Source organism: Vombatus ursinus, unplaced genomic scaffold, assembly GCF_900497805.2.
Source record: "Vombatus ursinus unplaced genomic scaffold, bare-nosed wombat genome assembly UNPS02015255.1, whole genome shotgun sequence".
Classification (NCBI taxonomy): domain Eukaryota; kingdom Metazoa; phylum Chordata; class Mammalia; order Diprotodontia; family Vombatidae; genus Vombatus; species Vombatus ursinus.
The window spans coordinates 23,673,943-23,700,479 of NW_020955033.1; the positions used below are offsets into that span (position 1 = coordinate 23,673,943).

At 39.3% G+C, this 26,537-nt stretch overlaps 1 protein-coding gene across 3 annotated transcripts in view; it reads left to right on the top strand.

Annotated features, from left to right (window-relative positions):
• LOC114031939 (transmembrane protein 241-like) overlaps positions 1-26,537 on the top strand; it is a 170,165-nt gene that overhangs the window by 23,441 nt on the left and 120,187 nt on the right. For 2 of the 3 annotated variants that reach the window (XM_027847156.1, XM_027847157.1), the window contains exon 4: positions 20,183-20,264. The exons of the other annotated variant lie outside the window; for it this stretch is intronic. In XM_027847156.1, coding sequence (XP_027702957.1) covers positions 20,183-20,264 — 82 coding nt within the window. The remainder of the gene's footprint in view (positions 1-20,182; positions 20,265-26,537) is intronic. 3 annotated transcript variants of the gene reach the window in all.

The following is a 26,537-nucleotide window of genomic DNA, read 5'->3' on the forward strand; positions in this document are numbered from 1 at the left end:
AGAGAACCATTAACATATGTCTTGACTAAAAATCCCAAATTAATAGCTATATTCCTAATAGGCAAGAACAGTTAGCCCGTGAGTTAATTAAGGACCTGTTTATCCTCCTAGAGTAAAGAATAATCCATTGTTTAGTTTAAAGCAAAAGTCTATCTTCATTAAAAACCGTTAATCGTATAATCAATAGATATTTGTTAGGCACCTACCATGTGCCAGTCACTGTGTTATGTGCTAGGGATCCAAAGATAAAAGTGAAACAGTTTCTGCGCTCGAGGAACTTACATTCTAAATGAGGAAGTCAAGACATACAAAAGGTATTTGTGTGAGAGATACAAGATAATTTGAAGGGAAGGCACTAGTAGCTAGGGGTGTTAGGAAAATGTACAAGGTGGCTTTTGTGCTGAGCCTTGAGGGAAATTATGGATTCTGAAGGCATATTCCAGGCTTGGGGAGCAGTTAGGGCAAAAGCATGGAGACCGTTAATGGAGTGCCATATATGAGGAACAGTAAGAAAACCAATTTGGCTGGACTGACAATGTGCGAAGGAAAGTAATATGTAAATAAATCTGGAAAACTAGGTTAGGGTCAGGTTATGAAGGGCTTTAACTACCAATATAGGAGTTTATATTTGATCCCGTAGGTAATAGGGAAGTGCTGGAGTTTATTGAGTGACATGGTCTGACTTGTGGTTTTATATTATTTTGATAGCTGTTTGAGTCTTACCACTAGATAATAATGGTGTGAGTTTCCACAAGTAAGTTTGAGTTTCATTATTGTTTCATAACATTGACCTTTGGTGTGGGTCTTATGATAGTAAATGATTATCTTTTTTTTCCCTTAACATTGATTTAAAATTTTTGAATTCCAAATTATCTCCCTCTTTCCAGTCCCTACCCCACCCATTGGTAAGGCAAGCAATTTGATACTCATTATACATGCAAAGTCAAGCAAAACATGATTCTGTATTAGCCATGTTGCAAAAAAAAAAAAAAAAAGCAAGAAAAATAAAAAAGTAGGAAAAAAAAAACACGCTTCAGTCCACACTGAGTTCATCAGTTATCTCTGTGGAGGTGGATAACATTTTCCTGAAAGAGTCCTTTGGAACTGTCATGGATCATTGTATTGATCAGAGCAGCTAACTCTTTCACAGTTGATCATCATTACTATGTTGCTGTTACTGTGTACGATAGTCTTCTGGTTCTACTCACTTCATTTTTATCAGTTCATACATGTCTTCCCAGGTTTCGATTATCCTTTTTTTTTTTTTTTAACAAAGGCAAACAGGACACAGATGTATGAATTTGCTATAGCTTTTTTGTTGTAACACAGTGTGTCTCATCCTGTTCCACTGAACTTGGAATTCTGCCAAATAGTCCAAGAGGTTTTTACAAAGAGAAGAGTTGTCATGGTGGACAAGCATGCTCAGCAAACTGGGATGCTTCTGTTGGTTTTTTTCTGTTAAGTGGTGCTACAGCTGCTGCTCAGCCTAGGGGGGCAGGAATAGAAGTATCTGTGACATAGCACCTGATGATTTGGAACAGACTACAGTTATCTTTTCCACATCTTGGGGGTTAGGGGAATGGCACCCCTGTGATCTGGAAAATCTGTGTAAAATTTTTTGGCCCTCCTTTCATACCAGAGAAGAAGTCTGAATTATTATGGTATTAAAAGATAAAATATGTTGATATTATGCATATATTTTATGCATTTCTGAGTTTCTAAACTTTTTCTGTGTTGTCTACTGGCCTTTGTGTGTCATCTATGGTTTCTGCAAAACTCCCCCCAAAATTCCCATTTTATGCCTACCTGCGATATATTGAAGCCATGATGGAAAAGTCTTTATGTGGAAAGGATAACTGGAGACTTCCTCCGGCCTCCAGTGCCTGTTTTAATTAAGGCTGCTGGCAGATGCAGGGACTTGGGCCTGAGGTGAAGGCTGGGCTGGGCTGGCCTGAGCAGCATCTCCAGTTCCCAACACCTGGGGCAACAGTGGGAGCAGTAGCACCAGGGTTGCCCCAGATGGTCCAGTCTCTGGCCCCTGAATCTGTGGTCTGATGTGATGTTTTTGCCGCTGAAGCCAAGGTACTTTTGTGGGAGGAAAGAAGAGTTCCTGGCATATATGTTCTTGTCACTATAAACTGCTTGGCTGCATTGTAGTTTGGAGGATGAAACTGGAAGGGAGCATTAGATACAATTAGGGGCCTGTGGTCCTCTCTCACAGCCCCTCAGTCTTTTCACACTATGGCAATTCTTGCCTTTTTTCTATTTTCCCAGCTGTATTCCCATTACTCTCATTTTCTTTGACTGATTCCCAAGTCCTCATTTTCTCCCCCATTTCCTTTTTTTCTCTGACATTCCTTCACTCCTTACTTTGTTTATTTGTTCTACTTTCCCTTTTGCCCAGCTCCTCCTTATTAATTTTCACAGGGCCCCCCCTACGAGAGTTAGGGAAGGCACTTTCTAAATTCTCCTTATTTTCAGCCATAGTCAGTCTCCATAGTCGGTCTCCTCCTGCAATGGATCTTGAGAGAATAGGATTGGTTGTTCTTTCCTTCAGGTCCACACTGACCCAGAGTAAATTGCCAAATTAGGGGCATCCTTTCCTGCTGGTCTTCTGGAGAATCTCTTCCATGGGAAGACACACAGTCATGATCCTTATGGAATCCCCTTTTGATATTCTACTCCCTTCTGCCCATGAACTTCTTCCTGAGAGTGTGAAGCCTTTTCTTCTTGGTTACAAGGAAAGTGTTTATCTTTTTTTTTTTTTAAGAGGCACTCAGGGTAAAGTGACTTGTCCAGGGTCACACAGCTAGTAAGTGTCTGAGGCCACATTTGAACTCTGATCCTCCTGACTATAGGGCCCCCGTTCTTTCCACTAGCTAGGCACCAGCTAGTTGCCTTTTTATCTTTCTTTTAAAAACTATTTATTTTGTTCTTCCACTGGCAAAAAGTAAGCATTTTTGTAAAAAATTTTTTTTTACTTTTACTACTCGGTTGCTTCCAAAATTTGGTTTAAAACAAAAGGTTCTTACCACTAAAAAATGATAAAGTTACTTCTATAACATATAAAAATAGCAATTACTTTTTTAAAAAATTAATTTATTTTGATTTATCAACAATCACTTCCATATGCTTTTGAGTTTAAAAATTTTCTCCCCCTTTCTCCCCACCACCCTCCCCAAGACGGCACACAATCTGATGTAGGCTATACATGTACATTCCTATTAAACATATTTTCACATTAGTGATATTGTAAGTAAGAATTAGAACCAATAGGAGGAACCACCAGAAAGAGGAAACAAAACTCAACAGAAGAGGAAAAAAAATAGCAAATAGTATGCTTCGATCTACATTCAAATTCCATAGTTCTTTCTTTGGATATGGATAGCATTTTCCATCATGAGGCCTTTGGAGATGTCTTAGGTCCTTGTATTGCTGGGAAGGGTTAAGTTTATCAATATTAGTCATCACACAACATGGCTGTTATTGTATACAACGTTCTCTTGGTTCTGCTCACTTCACTCAGCATCAGTTCATATAAGTCTTTCTAAGTTTTTCTGAAGTCAGCCTGCTATCCTTTCTTAAAGCACAATAGTATTCCATTACATTCACATACCACACCTTGTTCAGTCATTCCTCAATTGATGGGCATCCCCTCAATTTCCAGTTCTTTGCTACCACAAAAAGAGCTGATACAAATATTTTTGTACATGTGGGTCCTTTTCCCATTTGTATGATCTCTTTGGGATATAGTCCTAGAAGTGCTATGGCTGGCTCAAAGGGTATGAACGTTTTTATAGCCCCTTGGGCATAGTTCCAAATTGCTTTCCAAAATAGTTGGATCATTTCACAATTCCACCAACAATGCATTAGTGTTCCAATTTTGTGGTACCTCAGAGTTGTTTTGATTGTAGCAATTACTTTTAAAATCAACCAAAAATATTTAAGAAATATTTTAGGATGTTTCCCAGGAAGTCAAGAGCACACACATATAGGGACATAATTCTTTGATTATGTTTAAAATAACGAACTATCTTCCCTTCTATAAACCCGTCCCTCTTCCATTTATTTATGTTTGTAAGCTCACAATCATTCTTACCTTGTCACTTTCTATCAGCTGCCAAAGCAGTGAGTTAGCAAGCCTTGCTGATTCTGCGGCCCCAATATCCCTCCCACCTCTCCTCTTCTCATTGGACCACTGTCTTACTTTTCACTTTTGGCTATTGCTGTAGCCTCCTAATTGTTCTTCCTGGGTCTAGTGCCCCCAGTTTCCTATGTATCTTCTACACAAGTGCCGATTTCATATTCCGAAGACAAATCTGACAATGTCATTCTCCTGCTCAAATGAAAACTTCAGTCTTCTCCCTATTGTTTCTAGTATACCAGTAACAATTATTATAATTATAATACCTGACATAGTTCTGCAAGGTTTATCAAGTGCTTTTTATTTGATAAGATACTTATCTGCTAAAATATAAACTCCTTCATTTGGTATTTAAATCCCTTAACAAACCTTCCTACCTACTTTTCCAGATTTTTTTCATATTACTCCCTTTCTCAGACTCTGTGTTCTGTCAAACGGACTCACTGCTCCCCAAGTTTGACATTCTTTCTCTTACCTCTGTATCTTTTCACTGACTGACCTCTCTGCCTTGGTTTTCACTCCTCTCGCCTGCAATGCAGAGTATCCTCACCCCTACTAGGGTAGGATATTACCCCTATACTTACTTACATCCACTTACTGGTCTGTATTCTCTCCTGCTTCATAGTATCTTGTACTTACTTGGTAGACATGGTATACAGTATTCCCACCCCTGTTTCACTTTTCCCCTGATCTCTTATTTAAAGGAGAGACTATTTTATGTCTACGGTTACAGTCCTAGCAAAGAGAGACTATTTTATGTCTAGGGATACAAACTTAGAGGGGCAACTAGGTGGCACAGTGGATAGAGTGCTGGGCTTGGAGTCAGGAAGACTCATCTTCCTGAATTTAAATATGGCCTCAGACACTAGCTGTGTGACCCTGAGCAAGTCAAGTAAGCCCATTTACTTTATTTTTTTATTAATTTACTTTGATTTATCAAAAATCACCTCCATATACTTTTGAGCTTAAAATTTTTCTCCCCCTTCTTCCCCACCAACCTCCCCAAGACGGCGCACAATCTGATATAGGCTATACATTTGCAATCACATTAAACATATTTTCACATTAGTGATGTTGTAAGTAAAAATTAAAACCAATAGGAGGAACCATCAGAAAAAGGAAACAAAACTCAACAGAAGAGAAAAAAATAGCAATTCGACTTCCATGGTTCTTTCTTTGGATGTGGATAGCATTTTCCATCACAAGGCCTCTGGAGATGTCTTAGATCCTTGTATTGCCAGGAAGGGTTAAGTTTATTAATATTAGTCATCACACAACGTGGCTGTTATTGTGTACACCATTCTCTTGGTTCTTCTCATTTCACTCAGCATCAGTCCATGCAATCTTTCCAGGTTTTTCTGAAGTCAGCCTGTTCTTCATTTCTTATAGCACAATAGCATTCCATCACATTCATATTCCACAACTTGTTCAATCATTCCCCAATTGATGGGCATCCTCTCAATTTCCAATTCTTTGCCACCACAAAAAGAGCTGCTATGAATATTTTTGTACATGTGGGTCCTTTTCCTGTTTGTGTGATCTCTTTGGGATATAGCCCTAGAAGTGCTATTGCTGGGTCAAAGGGTATGCACATTTTTATAGCCCTTTGGGCATAGTTCCAAATTGCTCTCCAAAATGGTTGGATCATTTCACAACTCCACCAACAATGCATTAGTGTTCCAATTTTCCCACATCTTCTCCAACATTTATCGTTTTCCTGTTTTGTTGTGTTAAGCCCATTTACTTTAGTTTCTTCATCATAAAATGAGCCGGAGAAGGAAATGGCAAACCACTCCATTATCTTTGCCAAGAAAACCCCAAATGAGGTCACAAAACGTCACAGATGGTTGAAACAAGTGAACTACAACAAATCCCTAGAACTTAGCACTGTATACATAGCAATCAATGATAGCTTGCATTTATATAGAACTTAAAAGTTTTGCAAAGTTTTACATCCATTATCTCAATAGGTAGGTGCTATTATTATTCCATTTTTCAGATGAGGAAATGGAATATGAAAATGGTTAAAAAACTTGTCCATGGTCCCTCGGCAAGTAAGTATTGGAGGCAGGATCTGAATCCAGAGCTTCTTGACTTCAAGAATACTACTCTTTCCATTATACCATTGCATATAGTACTTGTTGAATTGCGGTAGAGGAATCCAAAGAAGGCTAGCACTACAATGACAGTATTAGTGAATTAGATGCAATCTCATTTTATTTATGAGACTGTTTTGACTCATAATTAGAGTCCATATTCCGAATGACTGGTAGGCCTTATCCTACCTTTTCATTAGATGAGGGAAACTTTTATTTTTATTTAAAAAATTTTTTTTTGCAGGAAACTTCAATCTTTTCAGAATTAGGATTAAGGAACATGTCCTAAGGAACACATAGATATTCATTTCCTTATTCCATCTTTGGTAGTATCATAGCAGGGCTCCTGGATATATACTAAAATAACTCTTATGTGCCAGTATTCCCCTTTCTTCATATTAATCAAGAAGAGATCTGCTTTCCTTTCTTAACTCTTCTGTTTCACTTAATCCTTTTAGGTAGGTAGTGAACTTAGATTTCCTGATATCGTGTTCTCATTCATTCTTCTCTAGGATTGCTAGGCTAAGGTGACATACATTTATTATCCTTGGCAAGCTTTAAGGCTTTATACAGACATCAGTTCTTGTGGATGGAGTTTGGAAGGAATGAGGGCAAAGGAAGCTTCGCTGTTTTCCCTGGTGGGGTGCAGTTGTAAGAGGTGTTAGGAGAGGTAGGTAGAACCAGCTGAGGAATTCTTCCCCAAAATGTAAATCCGTCTCAGCCCAAGGTCATCCCTTGAAGGAAATGACAGGGTAGATGGAACTGCCTTTTATATGAAGCTTAATATCTGGGCGCTTAATTGGCATCTCCACCACCACACCCCACCTTGGATGAATTACAGGACAAGAGTCATCTTACCCTGAATTCTACTCCATAGCAATGTTACAGCTATTTTCCAGTTTAAGTAGGCTTTGGTTTATCAAGGAAACTTGATTCAAAGGATGGAGAAACCAAGAAGAAAAGGAAGGAAGAACATAGAAAAGAAATGAGATTAAGTGAGGGACAAAATGTGCCAGTGATGGATGTTGTTGGGAGATATTGTTAAAAGGGAGAGGAAGTCAACATCTGGCACTTTTTCCTCTGTCCAGATTGACCCTGGTTGTAGTCTTGCTTTTTTTCCTGTTTAAAAATAACTGCCAAAATCCACTAGGTGTCAGTAGAACATGGGGAATTTCTTAAAAATTCAGACCACTGAGCCTGGCAAGAAAAGAAAGGATAAATTTCGGAGTGTTTTCAAGGAGCAGATGTTCACTCAATAATGCATGCTCTATTTGAAAAACAAGTGATTTAATTTAATTAGTTCTCATTTCAATTACAACAGTTTTATTATTCATGCCAACCAACTTATGCTAGCTGCCTGGGTTAACACTTGGTTTAACTTGGTTACCTCGGGCTCTCTGCTATTAAAAAAACACACCTGCAAAAATTCAGACGAGGCCACAATGCAAGGATTTGTAGTAATAAAAATGTGTTTACGTGCACATAAATCTGGAATGGTAGTAATTTCCAAACAGTGCCCTATAAGGAACAATTAGGGTTTGAGGTAATCAACAAAGCTATAAAATCTGCTAAGGGCCCTTAATCCTTCTGAATCTGTCTTAGGGTCATCTTATGGCTAGCCATCACAACCTGCCTTAGGAGCCTGGAGGCCAGAGATGTTTGCAGGGGCCAGAATCTCCTAGATATTTAACCTTGGGCACTAGGCCCAATCTGAATCATTTAGCAGAGATCTTATTGGAGGCAGGAACTGGCACTGATATTCTCACTGTGGATGAGTGTTATGCCTTCCTAGGGACAAACATATATTTGAAGGGGATTGAAACGGAAGATGTGAGATGAGTTTATCTATGTCTTGTTCCTGGTGGATGAGAACTTTCTTAAATATTTGCTTCATTTCAGGCTTGAAAACAATTGGTAGAGTGTGATCGAATGGTTTTTTTTTTTTAAATTGTTTTGGGTTTTTTGCATAATGTAGTAAATACCTTGAAGTTGAGAAGATTTGGGTTCAAATCTCACCTGTGGCCTGTATTGGTAATATGACCATGGTTAAGTGACCTCAGCTGTCTAAAAATACAGGTTACACGGTGGGTGCTGATTAGCATTGGTAGGCATTTCCTCACCGAGAGCTTCTCTACACTGATTAAATCACACATCGTGGCCCTATTACTATCCTGCTGTACAAAGTACCAAATGTCTTTAAGATCAACCCATCCACCAGATTTTTACCTTCAGGCCAACTTTCTCTGAACTCCTGAAAAATGGGAATAATAATAATAAATACTTGCTTTACCTTCCTCATGTTGGTTATGAGGCTGAATCATAAGACAGTGTAGATAAAGCTCATTGAAAGCTGTAACATGCTATATAAACTTCAGCTATTGGGGCAGCTAGGTGGTGTCATAGTGCATAGAGGGCTGGCCTGGAGTCAGGAAGACTCATCTTCCTGAGTTCAGATCTGGTCTCAGACACTTACTAGCTGTGTGACCCTGGGCAAATCACTTAACCCTGTTTGTCTTAGTTTCTTCATCTGTAAAATGAACTGAAGAAGGAAATGGCAAACTACTCCAGTATCTTTGCCAAGAAAATCCCAAATGGGGTCACAGAGAGTCAGACACAGCTGAAATGACTGAACAACAACAAAAATATTAGAAATTAGAGCGGAGAAAATTTAAAAATATTAACTCATGAAGGGAGAGGAAGGTAGGAGGGGAGGAAAATTTGGAACTCAAAATTTTGTAAAGATAAATGCTAAAAATTGTCTTTACATAAATGCTAAAAATTAACTCATTTAAAGTAGCAACAAAAAACTTGCTACATGTTAACATAAACAACACATTTTTATGAAAAATAACTTCATTTTCCAAAACAAAAAAATTCAGTGAGAAGAGTAGCACTATTTTATGTATTAATAATAGCTAGCATTTATATAGCACTTTAAAGTTTGCAAAATGCTACAAATATTATTTCATTTGATCCTCAACAACCCTGGGAGGTAGGTGCTATTATTATCTCCATTTTACAGATGAGGAAACTCAGGCACAGAGAGGTTAAGTAATTTACTTAGGGTCACACATCTAGTAAGTGTCAGAGGTTGGATTTGAACTCAGGTCATCCTTACTCCAGATCCAGTGTGCTATCTGTTGTGCCCCCTAGCTGTCCATTTTTGCAAATGTCTTCAATGTCTGGCTTAATAGAAGATAGCTGGATTCTCATATTAACTTCTGCATTCAATCTTTTGTGATATGATGCTGAAATCTGTGAAGAAAATCCATTCTTAACACAGATATGTAGTTGGAAAAAGGAGGAATATTTTAGTAGGCAAATAATATCTCAGTATTATTATGAAAATAGTTTTGACCACTGAAAAGAATTCAAGGACCAGTAGTCTGGATCACACTTTGAGAACTGGTACCTTAGAAATTGTAATTTCTCTTATTAGTGATTTGGAGCATTTTTTCCTCATACAGTTGCTAACAGTCTGTATTTCCTTCTTTGAAAACTGCTCATTTGGGGAATGACTCTTGATCTTCCTTTCCTTTCCTTTTCTTTCCTTTCCCTTTTGCTTTTCTTTTTCCTTCCCCTTTTCTTCCCTTCCCTTTGTCCCTCCCTCCCTTCCCTTCCTTCCTCTCTTCCCTTCTCTTTCCCTTCCTTCCTTCTTTCCTTTTCCTTCCTTCCTTCTTTCTATCAATTCTTTATATATCTTAGATATAAAATTTAATGATATAGTTGATACAAAGACTTCTTCCCCTACTGTTTCTTTTATCTTTGTTTTTGCAAAAGCTTTTTATTTCATTTAATAAAGTTATTTGTTTTGTTCTTTTATGATCACCTTTATCCCTTGTTTAGTTAAGAATTCTTCACCTATTCATAGAACTGAGAGATACTTCCATTCTCCAATGGCTTTTATATTTTAGGCAGTGTATTTATTTGGCTCTTATTGTAGCATATGGGGTAAGATGCTGGTCCAAACCTATTTCCTACCAAATTGTTTGCTGGTTTTCCTTGAAGTTAAATAGGGAAACCTTTCCTCAGTAGTTTGTGTTTTTTGGGTTTATAGAACAATGAGCTACAATGTCCAATTTCTTCTGGGTCTTGCTTATCTTTTTTGCTGGTCTACTTTACTGCTTTTTAACCAATACCAAAGTTTTGATGATTACTGTTTTATAATACAGCTTAAGATCTAGGAATCTATGCCTGACCCACTCCTACTCCCCCCCATTATCTTCCTTAAGATTTTAGATCTTTTATTCCTATGAAAATTTTTGTTGTTGTTCCTTCCAATAAATATAATATTGCTCTGTAGAAGGGAACAATGATCAAAATGCCAAACCGGATTTTATTTGGAAAAAAATGTACACAGAGTAATAGAATTAATGAGATTTGTTAGCAGTAATAGTACTAGTTTTATTGGTTTACCAGCCAAACGCTGAAAGGATCCTTGATGATTGGCAGAGCTAATTAGAATGTCAAAGTATGCATGTAATTATAATAGAATTATCTGTAGGTTAGCCCAATACCTTATCCATAGTAGTTTAACTCTCTATAGTAATCAAATCCAGAGTTATATCAAAGACCACTGGAATCTTTTTTCAAAAATATTTTCACTTCTATCGGAATTACTTTTAAAATTTCTTCTAACATAGCGTGAAGAGTACATACAAAATCACACTTTTCTCCTTCTACCTCAATCAAGTTCCAAAAAGCCAGATCTCTACTATGTGATTTTTGTGGAAACTGACTGTCTGGCACCATCAGAGGGAAAGGAAGAGGTGGGGGAGGGAGGGAGGAAGAGGGAGGGATGAGGCGGGAGGGAGAGACACGGAGAGAGACAGAGACAATGTCAACGGAAACACTTTTTATTCCCCAAAATGGCTGGAACCTTCTGGATAATATAAATAAGAAAACATGGCCAGAGCTGGTTACATAAAACATTAGGTGTTACAACCTCAAGGTAGGGTTTTTGGTGTTACCAAGTCTTTGGAGGTTCACTTGCTGTTGCCAGTGGCTGTCTGCCAGGGGGTAAATTTTGCAGAGGAAAGTAAATCTTGCGTTTTTTGCTCAAGATTGTGAGGGTAAGGAAATACAGGGTACCTTTTCAAGTATGAATAATACTAGTGCTTACTGGAATACAAGTGGATAGATCATAACAGTGTGTGTTAAGGGTAGACCTTTCTATATGTACCAGGAGTGCCCAGAAGTGGGACCACGGATAGAGATTTGGAACTGTAGTTAATGTTTATAAAACCATTTGCCAGGGGCCCATCATATCAGAAATAGGCACCTAATTTGTACTTAGAGAAAAATGGCATTTCTGGATCTTAAATTGTCATCTTCCTTGGACTCGAAGCCAAGAGAAGAAAACAAAAATCTATTTATTTCACCAAGACCTCCCACCTGTTGGCATCGGTTCTTAGGGTTTTGTCTCAGTTATAAGGGATGATTCCTTTCTCTCTGTAAAATGCCCATAATTACTTGCAAATTCAGGTGTTGTCTTACTTGCTTGCATCTGTGGAGAAAATATCATCTTCCATATGGGAGAAGGCGGAGATTAAAAAAATAACAACAATCCTCTAATAAATAATACTACTTTAGAATTTGAATAATACTTGATTCCCCACCCCCCTCCCCAGTGTTTTCCTTGCTGTTCACAGTATCCATGACAGCACTATTGCCTATTTCAATTCTTGGATTTATGTGAAAAGATTTCAGAAGACACCCCTGTCCTGTGCTGACTACAAAATAAGTAGGGTCCCATTAGAGATGGAGTCCCTCTTTTCTTTACCCTGTGCAGGGTTTTTCTGAGCAGTGTTTGCATCCATGTGTGGCAGCCAGCTCACAGCTTAATTACAAGTGGTTTTTGTTCATCATGATTGGTAAATAGTACAGGGAATAGGTAAGGCCTTCTCTGAATAATATTGTAGTTTTGTCCCAGGATATTGTTTATTACATATCTTCAGAAATGTTGACCCCATCCTTTGTTATTTTGAGCTGTCTATTTTCATGCAAGTCCAGAATGAGTCTGTCTTATGATCAAACAGCCCTCCTAGCATTACCACTACTAGGCTTCTACTCCCAAGAGTGATTAAAAGAAATAAAGGGGGAAAGGGCCCATAAGTGCAAAAATACTTATAGTAGCTTTTTTTTTGTGGTAGCAAAGAACTAGAAACAATGTGATTGTCTATCAACTAGGGGATGACTGAATAACTTATGATAGGTAAATGTAATGGGATGTTATTGTACCATGACTTGATGGAACAGATGGTGTCAGAGAATCCTGAAAAGATTTGTATGAACTGATATAGAGTGAAATGAGCTGAACCAGGAGAACAGTTTATATGATAACACCAGCGTTTTAAAGACAAACAACTGTGCAGGACTTAAGAAGTTTGGTCAGTGAAATGACCAAACACAACTTCAGAGAACTCATGATGTATGATGCTTCCCACTTTTTGGCAGAGGGGTGATGGACTAAGGGGTGCAGGTTAAGATACGCATGTTCAGACATGACCATTTTGTGGATTTGTTTTGCATGGCTATACTTATTTGTTATAAGGGATGCTTTTCTTTCTTTTTTTTTTTTTGGTGGGGAAGAGTTGGGGAGAGTGGCACTGTGATACTAGAAAAAGGAAGAAAGATTGTCAATGAATCACTTAAAAATAAAAAAAAAAACAGCAGGAGGAATTTCAGAAGGGGACACAGGCAAGTAGGGCAGTGTTGGAACTACTCTATTAAACTTGAATTGTACCAAAAAACCAAACCAAAACAAAAGTCCAAGATGTATGGGGGCAGCTGAATGGATAGAGCACTGGGCTGGGAACTAGGAAGACTCATCTTCCTGAGTTCAAATATGGCCTCAGACACTTACTAGCTGTATAACCCTGGGCAAGTCATTTTACCCTTTATGCTTCTGTTTCCTCATCTATAAAATGAGCTGGAGAAGGAAATGGCAAACCACTGCAGTATTTTTGCCAGAAAAACCACAAATGGGGTCATAGAGAGTCAGACATGACTGAAATGACTGAACAACAACAACAAAATGATGTATATAATGGAAAAAATGAACATAACAGAATTTCCCCAGCCTATCCCCTTTGTTTTTCTTTGTCTATTGAAATATTCATGTGTGTTGATATTTAAGGAGTTCATAATAAAGAAAAATAAAAACCTACCATCTGTTTAGTTCAGTCCATATTCAGTAATTCAATACACAGTTCCATACACTCATCAGTCTCATTTTTTTCCAATTTTGATAGCCTTGCATTCTTCAAGCTCTGCATGCTTTAAATGGATTAAATTTAACTTTTTAAAAAAATGTGGTTTAAGCCAGTGGCTACACCCAACATTTGTGCAAAAGTGTTTGTTTCCGAGTATTTAATTTAATTTGTTTGGTAGTTTGTGGTTGAGAGGGGTATTCTTTTGGTGTTGGGTGATTTGGCCCAAATCTTTGTCCCACCAAAATGTACTCAGTCACATAAGGTTAGGATGATGGTTATCAAGAAACTTCCAAAAAGCAGAGGTATCTCCCCTATGAGTTTTAGAGAAAATATAATATTCCTCTGGGCAGCTAAATAGAGCAGAAAATAGAGTCAGGGCCTGCAGTCAGCAAGACTCATCTTCCTGAGTTCAAATCTGGCCTCAGAGACTAGCTGTGTGATCCTGGGCAAGTCACTTTATCCTGTTTGCCTCAGTTTCCTCATCTGTAAAATGAGCTAGAAAAGGAAATGGCAAACTACTCCAGTGTCTTTGCCAGGAAAACTGCAAATGGGGTCATGGAGAATTGGACATGATTGAAAAACAACTGAACAACAAATAATTTTCCTCATTTCTCATTAAGTAGATATCTTCATCCACAGTGTCTCAACAAAGACATAGACAAGTCGGTAATTGCAACCCACTGTCATGCATGAGAAAATTATTTCCCCCATTTTGTTGATTAAGAAATGGAGGCAGAAAGAACTCGTGATTTGCCTTGGGTCCCACAGATAATGATTATTATAGCTCTGGAATGTGTTTAGTTGTTTTTATTCATGTCTAACTCTTCATGACCCCTTTTGGGGTTTTCTTGGCAAAGGTACTAGAGTGGTTTGTCATTTCCTTCTCCAGCTCACTTTACAGATGAGGAAACTGAGGCAAACAGGGTTAAGTGACTTGCTCAGGGTCACATAGCTAGTAAGTGTCTGAGGCTGGATTTGAACTCAGATCTTCCTGACTCAAGGTCTGGAAGGGATTCCAAAGTCCATGCAGTCCAGCCCCACCCCCCCTCATTTTATAGTAGAGGAAATTAAGGCCACAGGAAGTTAAGTGATTTGCCTAAGGTCATGCAGGTAGTAAGCAGCAGAGACTGCACTCGAACCCACGTCTTCTGACTTCAAAATTAGAAGTTTTTCTTTCTACCAGTTAGTGACAAAGCCAGGAATAGCATCTGGTTTTCCTGACTCTCAGGTCTAGGCCTTTTCCAATGGACCACATCACTTTTTGGCTGGTCTAATGTTATCTACATAGGACTTAGTGACCAGGGATTGGAGGGTGATTTATTTCTCTGCCTAGGCCATATTTTTTTTTTTTTTTGCCCAGAGATACTTCTTAACCTGTTGACATTTCAGCATGATATAGTGGAGAGAGGCCTGAATTTGGAAACAGAATACCTGGGTTCCAATTTCATCTCTTCCCTTGACCATCTGTATGATCTTGGGCAAGTAACTTCAGCTGTCTGAAATTCAGTTTCATTATCTATATTATAATTTCACAGCATTCAGTTTGGGTTGTTTTGTTGTTGTTCTTTGCACTTGCATTGGTATAATCATTGTATTTACTGTTTTCCTGGTTTTGCTTACTTCACTTTGAATTAGTTCATATCAGTCTTCCTTGCTTCTCTGTATTTTTCACAGTCATCATTTTTGCAACATAGTAAAATTCCATTTTATTCATGTGCCGCAATTTGTTTAGCCATTTCCTGATTGATGGACACCTACTTATTCCAGTTCTTTGCCAGTACAAAAAACTGCTGCTATAAATATTTTGGTGTATGTAGGGACTTTCTTTTTGTCATTGACCTTGAAGCGTGTGCCTGAATATTGACTTTTAAGAAGAAGCAACCTGGAGTGAGAAACAGAGCCAAGATGACAGAGTTGCAGGAAATGGTACAGCAATCTCTCCCATAAAAGTTCCTCCAAACTGAACTAGAAGATGCAACAGCTTGAATCTTATTGGAGAGATCCAGCAGAAGTTACAGTCATTTGTCCAGCCCAGTTGGACAAAACATGCTGTGTTTGGAGCACTCCAGTGTCCAGGAAGAGGCTATGAACCAGGGAGAGTGGAGGTCCTAGACCCATACCAGGGCACCGCCTACCCAGAGTGGGACAGGTGATGACTGGCAGCTTGGTTGTACACTACTGAGTTCTGAGTAACAGATTTAGGGTGGATTGAGAAAATAGCTGTACCTAAGGGTGGCATTCCTTGATAGGAAGGCCCTGGGCAGTATATTGAGAAAGGAGGAAAGGAGGATTTTCAGAAGTAAACAACAGCTGTATGACTCAAACACCAGGAGCAGAGTGAGGACTCAGTTCTAGCATCTAGCCCACCCTGCAAAGGAATAACCAGGACAGGCATCTCAGATCAAAGGGGAACCTACAATTCTGGCACTTTGAATGAACAAAGCTTTCTAGCCACTGATAGAGGCTGCCTACTGTCTACTGTACTCTGCTGTTGATCAGTGGCAGTCTGCTTTCGCTCAGATCCAGACCCAGGTCAGGAATTTGCTGGGCTCAGACCAGGGATGCAGCACCTTTATTTGCCATCAGACCACTTTGGGAGCATAGAAAGCTTGCAGGTCCCCCAGCTTGTCCCTGAGATCCTGGAATAACCTAACCATCAGTACACCAAGAAAGCAGCACCAGGGCCAGCTGCTTCCTTCCAGAAGCACTAGCCCAGCCCTAACATCAAACTCAAAGTCAAGAAGTTGGCTGGAAGAATTGGGCACATAAACAAAAAGAACGTCACTGGAATAGCTGTTATGGTGGCAGGGACATTCAAGACACAAATGCAGAAGAAAATGATGCAAAACATTTAAAGGCAAAACTCAAAGTAAGGCTGACTAATGTTCTGTTTCAAGTTCATATGAGAAAGATCTGGGGTTTTTAGTGGACTTTAAGCTCAATATGAATGAACCATTGTAACAGAGTGGCCAAAGAAGCTTTCTTAGGCTCCGTTAACTGAAACATGATAGTCAAGACTGAGGGTGGTGATAGCTTTTTTGTACCATGTCCTGGGTCAGTTGTGGGCACTGCATTTTAGGAAAAGCATTGATAAGCTAGAGTCGGGTAATCAAGATGAGGAAAGGCTTGAAAACTATACCATAAGAAAGAAATGGGATGTTTAGCCTAGAGAAGGGAAACCAGCAGCTGCCTTCAAGTATTTGAGTGCCTGTTACTTAGAAAAGGCTTTATACTTTTCCTACCCCAGTGGGTGGCACTAGGAAAAATGGGTGGAAATTTCAGATAGGTAGATTAAATATATTGGATGTAAGGAGAAACATTTCCCTCCCAGTTAGGGCTGTCTTGCAGTAGAGTGGGATACCTCAGAAAGTAGTAGCTTCCTCTTCATTGAAGAAGGTCTTCAAGTGGAGACTGGATGACTTTGTTGGTGTTGTTGAAAAGTGTATTCCTGTTAAGTGCTGCTTGGATGAAACCTCTGACTTCCTTTCCAACTCAGAGTTTGTGCTTCTAATGACTTTCAAATTGTGTTGAAGATAGCTTAGTTCTGTGCCCTTATGGCAACCCAGGTACCAGCTCCCAGAGTGTCTGTATGGTCAATGGCACATGTGGAGATAAATAATCTTTCCCACTTTGGGAGGTTGTGTGTATCTAATGCAAAGCAACACATATTTCAGAAATTTGCCAAAATCTTTTTGGTTTAAGCCATGACTCTTGTTTTTATTTTGTTTTGTTTCTTTCCCCTATTTTTTTATTGTGTTTTGGGGTAGAAGAATAAACAGACAAGATGTTCCCCAGCAATGTTTTCTTTTCCTTCAGGTCTAGTGACTTTTCAGCCTTACTGGTGTCTCTTGGAATATCTAAGCCAGCAGGAGTTTGCTTTGTTTATTTCGCAAGAGGGAATCAAGAACAAATATTTGCAATCTCGTTGACCTTACATACCAAGGACCTATGCCTCCAGCTGTGCCAGCTGCCATTTTACCCAAAACACAGTCTCCTTCCTTAAAGGAGCTGATCCTTTCTTGATGTTGACATCTATCCTCTATCCTTCTTACCACAACACTACACTTGACTGTTTCTGTTTCTTGCTTGTATCCTGTTTGCAGTACCCCATGTCGGCTAGAACCAGAGACACTTAATGCCGAAGCCTTTTCCTGGAAGAAATTTAGCAATAGGCTGACCCTTCTTGAAGCGTTGGAGAAGGTTTTGGCCCCAAAGCAGTATTCTGTTTTCCCCACTCTGTTTGCCTTGGGGTTTAGATTTCAGACATCTCTTTACTCCAGTACTTCTGGGAGCCAGGGAATCTCTCACAGATGACTTGTGTTTTAATTTTGCTTTGCAGCAGGCAAGGAACTGTCTGTCTTTCAGGGTTCTGCAGCTTGAACAAAGGCAGAATGGGGGCGTGAGGGATGACGTGTCTGCACATGCACTTCAGACCTCTGAAGAACTTACTTGTGGGCAAGTACCATTCATGTTGGGCAATTTCCGATAACTGACACTCAGCGTTGAATTACCTGAAATGAGTGCCTTTTGCTGGAATAGCTTCATTTGTTTGCGTCGGTTGTTAAAATGACAGGAGTTTCAAGCACTAGATGGAAACCCATTTATAAGTGACAGGCAGTGAGATGGGGCATCAGTAACCTGGACCCTGGACTGTCTGGGGAAGAGGAGTGCTTTTCTTGTGAGGGACAAGATTATAGCATGTTACAAGCTGTAAATCACACTGAAAAGGCAGTTCCTAATAGTGCCATAATTGAATCAAAGAAAATTTCTCCTTAGTCCTTGAAGATTCCCAGAAACTGGGTGTACAGGAAATGTCAGATTAATGGTTTAAGCAGCCTTTGTGAGGCTGTAGAGATGGCTTTTCATCACTCTCCATTTGGCTCTTGTCCTGTAAGGATATCATTCCTTTTACTTTGGTTGGGTGGAGCTGTCGGGTACATTTGTCAAAAGAAGCTTTCTTAGTCAAACAGAAGGAACAACACTCAGTCATTTTTTTTTTTTTTAACAATTTGGCACTGGTCTATGACTTTTATTTTTAACGTATTTGAGAGATAAAGAATAGTTCACTTATTTGCAGAGCTGTAACTAGGAATTTTTACTCCCAGAGTAATCACAGAACTATAGTTAGAAGAGACCTTAGAGGACATCTACTCCAACTTGTTTATTTTGCAGATAAAGTAATTGAGGCTCAGGGAGTTCAGATGACCTACTGGTATTATTAAGGTATTATTAATACATGTGTTATTAAGATTCAGGGGTGAGAGTGGAGCCCAGGGTCTCTGACTCCAGAGCCAGTGAATATTCTTTCTGTCTTACTACATTGTCTCCTCAAAGTCTGCCTGGAGGCAGCTGGGTCATGCAGGGGATTGAACACTGTGCCTGGAGTTATGAAGAGTTCAAATTTGACCTCAGACATTTACTGGCTGTGTGACTCTGGACAAGTTACTTATCCTTTGCCTCAATTTTCTCAACTGTAAAATGAGGAAAATAACAGTATCTACCTGCCGGGGTTGTTGTGAGAATCAAATGAGATAGTATTTGTGACGTATTTAGTACAGTGACTGGCACATAGTCATACCACAAACCATTCCTGGGGCAGATGGTATGGAAGGCACCCTCACTTAAAATCGAGGAGTGTGGGACACTACCTCATAGGAGACCCTAGGAAGCCTGGCACAAGGCTGCTGGGGACCCTGCTGAGTAGTGGGACCCTTGCAGGGAAAGGAGCAGAGGTGGGGCAAGGAGGGAGCTCACTCCACCCCATTCCGCCATCTAATCCTACTATTTTAATTACTTATCCTTGTCAACTAGGTGCTAAACTCTTGTTTCTACACTGCTGAAAGACTGTGAGTTTTGTCAGCACCTTTTAAATGCAGAAACCTGGATGGAATTCTTCCCCCTCCCCCTATCTCTGTTTGACTCTGATTAAAATTCAAAATCTCTTCTTTCTTCTGGCTTGTAATGCTCTGTTTCCATCTCATATCAATCCCCATTATAGAAGCAGTAGTGCTAAGTGGATCAATCAGAAATTTGAAGGGAAAATTAAACAGGAGTGTACTTTTTTTCTTTTACTTTCTTTCTTTCTTTCTTTCTTCCTTCCCTCCTTCCTTCCTTCCTTCCCTCCCTCCTTCCTTCCTTCCTTCCTCCCTCCCTCCCTTCCTTCCTCCCTCCCTCCCTTCCTTCCTCCCTTCCTCCCTCCCTTCCTTCCTTCCTTCCTTCCTTCCTCTCTTCCTCCCTTCCTCCCTTCCTCCCTCCCTTCCTTCCTTCCCTCCCTCCCTCCCTTCTTCCTTCCCTCCCTCCCTCCTTCCCTCCCTCCTTCCTTCCTCCCTTCCCTCCCTCCTTCCTTCTCTCCCTCCCTCCTTCCTTCCTTCCCTCCTTCCTTCCCTCCCTCCCTCCTTCCCTCCCTCCTTCCTTCCCTCCCTCCCTTCTTCCTTCCCTCCCTCCCTCCTTCCCTCCTTCCTTCCTCCCTTCTTTCCTTTTCTTTTTCCTCTTTCTCTTTCTTTCTTTTTTCCTTTCTTCCTTACTTTCTCAAAAGAGTGAGGGAGGACTTTGCCTGACTCATTTTTCATTGGACACCAAAATACATCTCACATAACCTGTCAATTACTGTCAAATCATCACTCTTAACTCTATGTGGTCTCTCTGCAGGCTCTGCTGCTAATTAGTTGTGCCTTTTATGATTGACATGCTATTTGGTAATGAAGTGTGAATTTTACCCCCTCCCCCAGGGCCAAGGTTCTGTCATGGCTTCCCTCTTCAATGCTGTTTGTGGGGATAATCTACGCAGGTTCTAGAGCGTTATCTAAATTGGTAAGTAATCAAGAAACAAGAGTCATTGAGTCAATATATCATTCTCTCTTCTGAAAAAGAACTTGGTTTTCTTAACATTATTTCCACTGTTTGAAATAGCACTCAAATAGTTTTAGTTAAAATCATGATGTTTCCATGCAGATACAAGTATATGACTAATTAATTTTCTTAGATTATTCCTTAGAGGGCTCTTAGTTTTATAAGAAAATGTCTTTGATGTTCTGTGGATTTGAAACTTATAAAAACAGAGGTTCAATTCTTTAAAATGACTTTGGTTCATATAAGCTAAAGTTTTACCAAATGGTTATTTCGTGTAAGAAGACTTAAAGTGGGAGTTAGGAGATATGATTTCCCCTTTCCACTTATGCCATCATGAACTTGGAGAAGTCATTCTGTATTTATGGGTTGTCGCTTTCTCACATGAAAAATAAAAATGAGAGACTAGATACTAGATCATCCTTAAGGTTCCTTCTGGCTCTGATTACTGATGGTTAAAGTGCCTTTCCAATGACCATATAGATTCTTTAAATGAATAGACTAATCAAATCGAATGTACATGCTTAACTCAAAGTTATATTTTGTGTTGCGGATCCTTTTTTTGTTTTTGCATAGTTTGCTAGGGATCTCTATAGTAATGAACTTTCTACTGGCATATTCGATTTTAATAATAATAGTGGTAATAATAATAATAATACAATAATGTCACACTTACCTGGCATCATAAGGGAGTGAGGTATTCCAATAAATGAATTTTTAGCTCACTAAAGCTTATGCCTTTTCACTTCTAAGATTACTATGTAAATAATTTTTAATGGAAATCTTACTAGAGTAGATTACATATTTCTTTGCTCTCTTCAAAGAGTTAGAAAATGTAATGGATAAAGAGTTGGCTTTGAAAGCCAAGAAGACCTGGAGTCAGGACCTGTCTCTGACATACTGGCTATATGACCCCAAGTCTTAACCTTTTAGTGTTCTAAGCAACTCTCATAAAGTTTTAAGTTGTAGAGAAGATCCTGACTGGCATCGGAAGAAGGATTTTCCTCATCTGGGAGTTCACTATGTCAATGAATTTACAAGTCCAGTCTCCATCTCTTAAGCACAAAATACTGAACCTAATTTAATCTTTTCTTGATGACTTAGAGCTTTCCTCATTAACATGAGTTATTCAACATGTCGCATCACTGTGAAGCCCTCTGGGATTATTGAGGAGTGCTTTATTCTGTCACTAAATGGCCTCAGGCTGCCGTATTTATACATTGGTAGTTCTTTTTTCTCTCTCCACCACCCAAGTAAGGTTCCTGAATGAGGAATGGAGGAAGCCACATGCTTCCTGGTGCTTGAGGACTCAGTGGGGCCACCCCAGGCTGCAACTCTATGACAATGAGGAAGAAATGTAGCTCATGCTTGATATATTTGTGGAAAATGATGTATACAAAATACCTGGTGTGGGGTTTGTAAGCTCATTAGAAAGAGAATAAGCAACGTTCTGAACAGTGAGTTGCCTCTTTTTCAAGAAGAGAAGAAAAGCACGCTGTCTCCCATGTAGCTAAATCTCAGACTTTGGAAATGTTAATGATGTAACCAAAAGCTGAATCAATACAGTGAAACAGAGAATAGACACTAATAGGATGAGGAATAAACTCCCAAATTGAGAAGTTATTAGCTGCTTGGCTTTAGGCAGAGAGAGAAGGCTCCAGCAGACATCTAGACAATTAGAAGTCCTCCATCCTATATTACGCCTTTGTGTCAAGTTTGTGATCTGTTTCTGGGCTCCTCATTTGTTTCTTTTTTCCATCCGGGTGGTCTGTCTGCTCAGATGACAATATTACATCTGTTTCTGTCTCTGTTGATCTTTGCCCACTTTCTGTCCACTGCACTTCTCTTTTCTGGTTTCTGGATTTCCTCACATGAATATAATTCCATCTACTAGTCTATTCTACCCCTCCCTATCTCATCCTGCTTTAAGAAAAATCTATGCTGTTTCTCCTGAATAAGATGTACCCATCCTGAGCCATAATCTGTGTTTTCCAATTCATCCATTTTCGAAGTTCGGGTTTATGGTTTAAACTAGTTGTGTATTCTCTTTGTCAAAAAATGGTTCTTTCTGCTATCCCCTTTGAAGATAGATAGAAGGTAGCATAATGAATTGATCTATTTGTAAAATGTCATGTTGGTTTGTTAGGAAAAACAACCAAAAAAGCTAAACATTGACTGAATAACCCAATCTAGATTGTGTGGTATAAAGAGACAGTCCCTGGGTTTTAAATACCTTATATACCAGTGACCCATGTGAACACATAAATGTCCCACCCCACCTTATACCTTACTCTTATCGTGACCTTTGACATTGCAGCTCTTGTGAAAAAATGTGAGTCTTAGAGAGACTCTGGGAATTTGTAAGTAGAAGTCAAGAATAATCTGTTCCTGGGGAAGGCATAATGCATAATAGCATAATAGCATAGCATAATATAACTGATCTTAGGGTCTAGATTCCCAGGCAAAGTGAGGGTGGCACGGAGCAGGGTCCAGGGTGCCTTCTGACATAACATCTTCCCCTATAACTGCCTGAATTCTTCACTTTTTTCTCCTTACTAAACCTGAATTTCTACCTATTAGATATTCTTGTAGGTTGACAAGTATCCCTTTTAAAGATAAAAATATATAAAAATCTTAAGTATGAATCAGTTCTGGCCATGGATTTAGGAACTCCCAGGGAGAAAATTCCCTCTTCCAGTGCCAACTGGTGCACTCTTTGCAACAATGGTCTTAGAGAATAGCCTGAGACACTGAGAAGTTAAGTGACTTGTCCAAGGTTACCCACCAATTATGGACCTGAGGAGAGACTTGAACTGAAGCCTATTTAATGTGATACCAGCTGTACCCATTGTGCTAGTTCTTATCAAGCAAATTAATTCACAGATCTCATCCTCTGAGTAACCAAGACCTGAGTTCAGATCCTGCTTCTGACACATCTATACTGGCTGTGTGACTAAGAAAGTCTCTTAGATTGGCAGTACCCCTCTCCCTCCCCCCCAGGCACCTTTCTAAAACTATAGATTTCAGAACATCTCTTTGTATCTATGAAATAATAACTGAATCCTCCTAGCACTTAGTTGTTCTTTCCCCCAGAGGGGAATAAAATAGATAATTTTTATGTATGGAGTACTTTTTTTTCAGCCAAAGACAAGGTTTATTAAAGATTTGCCATATTGGCCAGACTCTTAAAGGAATCTGAGCATTTGTGACGCTTTTATAGACAAGCAGGCTAGATTGAATGAGAGCCATTGGCTAGATTTTAAAAATCTGAGCATGTATGGAGTACTTTAATGGGGAGTAGGGCATGCCAGGGTGGGGTATCTAAGTGTTAAGGGCTGAGGTAACCCTGTCACATAGAAAATTAAGAAACCTTTCCCTTTTTCGTTCTTAAGCCCCATGACCGTTTGTTCCCAAGATTCAGAACTATTGGTAATTTAGTACATTTTGATTTTAGTAATCTATCTGATGGTCTAGCCTGGGAACCTAACATTGTTTTTATTGTAAAAGCATTCCAAGATTTAACATTCAGCTTATGGTCAAACTTTTAGAATGTGTAACTGTTTCATTAATTGGCAAAGCAATTTAAGACCAACTGGCACAAAACTGAAAACTAGAAAAAGAATAAGCAATGTAAAACGTAACTTCAGAATTAAGCCATGTATTTTTACTGACTTGTGAATTTATGTAGTTTTAATAGATTTTGTTTTGTTTTGTTTTGTTTTTGGCAGGGAGGGAGATACAAATTTGTACTGGGTAAAATCAAAGACAGGATGTTTGATCAATCATAACAGTTTATTCTGGGCCCAAAATGGCTTGAGCACTGGCTGTGTTTTGTCCCTTCTTAATGTTGTCATTGTTCAGATCTGGCTTCTGATGCTTACTAGCTGGGTGTCCCCAGGCAAGCACGCTGCCTGGCACATACATAGTAGACATTCAATAAATGTTTATTCATTGATTACTGATAAATTGATCGAAGGCACTTAACCCCTTTTGACTTCAGTTTCCTCACCTATAAAATGAAGATAAAAATAGCACCTATATGCCAGAGTTGTTGTGAGGATAAGATGAGATAGTATTTACAAAATGCTTTTCAAATCCTAAAACACTACATTAGTATTATTATATGAAGTCTTATTTACACACAATTGTCTGGCCTGAAAGGTTCTCTACTTTTGCTACCCAGTAAAGTGTGCAAGTTTTATTACAATTATTTATTTGTTCAGAGGCTTTTTTTCTTCTTCTTTTGACTCTACAACTGTGTTGTTGATGGAGACAGCATGACAGAGTGAATTAGTGTGTCAGACTTTGGGACAAGAAGGCCTGGGTTCAAATTCTGCTTCAGGCATTTCATCTTTGTGACTGTGGGCAAATCATTTAATTTCTCTGAACCTCAGTTTTCTCATCTCTTGAATGGAGATAATAATTCCCACAGTACAACCTTGCAGGGTTGTTGTGAAGCTTAAATGAGAACGTATGATAAAGCACTTTGCACGCTTTATACTCTATAAATGTCAACAGTGATGGTGATGATGGTAAGCAGAGTATTGTTAGATTTTTCCAGTGCTTTTTTTCAAAGCAACATCATTTGATCCTTAAAACAAGATCATAGTACAAGTAAGCATTCTCTTTCCTGATTTGACAGACGATGACTGAAGCATAGAATGTTCAAAGAAATGAAGCAGCTTATCTAAGGTGACAGAAATGATTAGCTTGGACTAAAAGCCAGGTCTCCTGACTCTTAGACTGGTCTTCATTCAGATCCTGCTCACTAAAACTGAAAGCTGTCACACAGAATCCACTCTTTGAGGGGAGCCCCCAATAGTGGGCAAAGCTGAGCAGTGTCAATTCAGTCTCTTTCTATGCTGTTGTAGCTCACCGAAGAAAAAGAAACCCTTATTTAAAAAAAAAAACACCAAACTTTTGTTTGTTTACTAAATAGGCAGCACCGTCTAGCATCTTCTTGGATTTTTTCTGATTTTTTAAAGGCAGTTAAAATAGATATCATCAGGCATGGAACTTTAGTTGGCTTGAAATTGGCTGTTGGCATGATTGGCCAGTTCATTCAAGGCATTAGGTAGAGATCATGGAAGAAGTATTCTCTACCTATGAGTGTGCCAGTATGTGCTTGACAGCTTCCCAATGGGGTACAACCATTTCACAATGCACATAGTAGGTGCTTAATAAATGCTTATTGACTGACCGAAAATACATGGGACAGAATTGAATTAATAAATTTACAAGCATTTTTGAGTAGCATTTACCAGATTTTCTGTCTTCAAAACTCACAACTGACTGACTTACATCATTAGTTAAAGGAATTGTTATTATAGCAATGTTATTGGTTGTTGGAATGTCTGGGCTTACGTAATAAAGAAAGGAGCTCTAACTTGCTCCTTTGTCTAGACCTCTGGCTCTCGGGGCCAGGTCTGCTTTATGCCAAGAATTTGCCTGTGTCCCTGAAGTCCTTCTGCTGCCTTTAAACTACAAATGGGTGATGCAACAGTTAGAATTGTTGGAGGAGAGTAAAGATTTCAATGCACTCTTCATGTACTTGGAGTAATACAACATACTTCCCCCACCTTCCTGCACTTAATGAGCTCACAGAGATGATGCTTACTCAGGTATCTTGCAGGAGGAAGTATGGCACTACTTTCATAGGGACATAGATCCAATAGTTATTGGTTATCCAAATCCAACTGACATTCTTTCCTAGAACCTTAATTTTTCTAGGCCTGATCATTTTCCTTCAAGGATTTAGCTTGGGGCACTGCATTCTTCACTGCCTGTTCTGAATTTGAGCAAGTTGATGAACCGAGCCCAGTCTCCTATTTGTACAAATATCAGGTGATGTCGTCATGACTTTGGCTACTCACCCCAGAAGGCTTTTCTACTTCAGGAAGAAATAAGGTCAGGACTTAGCAGGGTATTGCAAGTCTGGATGAAGGCTTGTTGACAGGAAGGTTGGCTACTCTGCTTGTCCTTTGATTCTGCTTTCCTAGCTTCACATTAGAGTTTCTGTCCGTGTCTGTCTCTCTTCTGTTCTTTTTTCTTTTCTTCTTTTCTCTTCTCTTCTTCTCCTCCTCCTCCTTCTCTCTCTCTCTTTCTGTCTCCCTCCCTCTCTTTTCTTTTCTGTTTCTCTCTCTCTCTCTCTCCCTCTCCCTCCCTCTTTCCCCTTCTCTCTCCTCCTCCCCCTTCATCTCTCTCTCTCTCTCTCTCTCTCTCTCTCTCTCTCTCTCT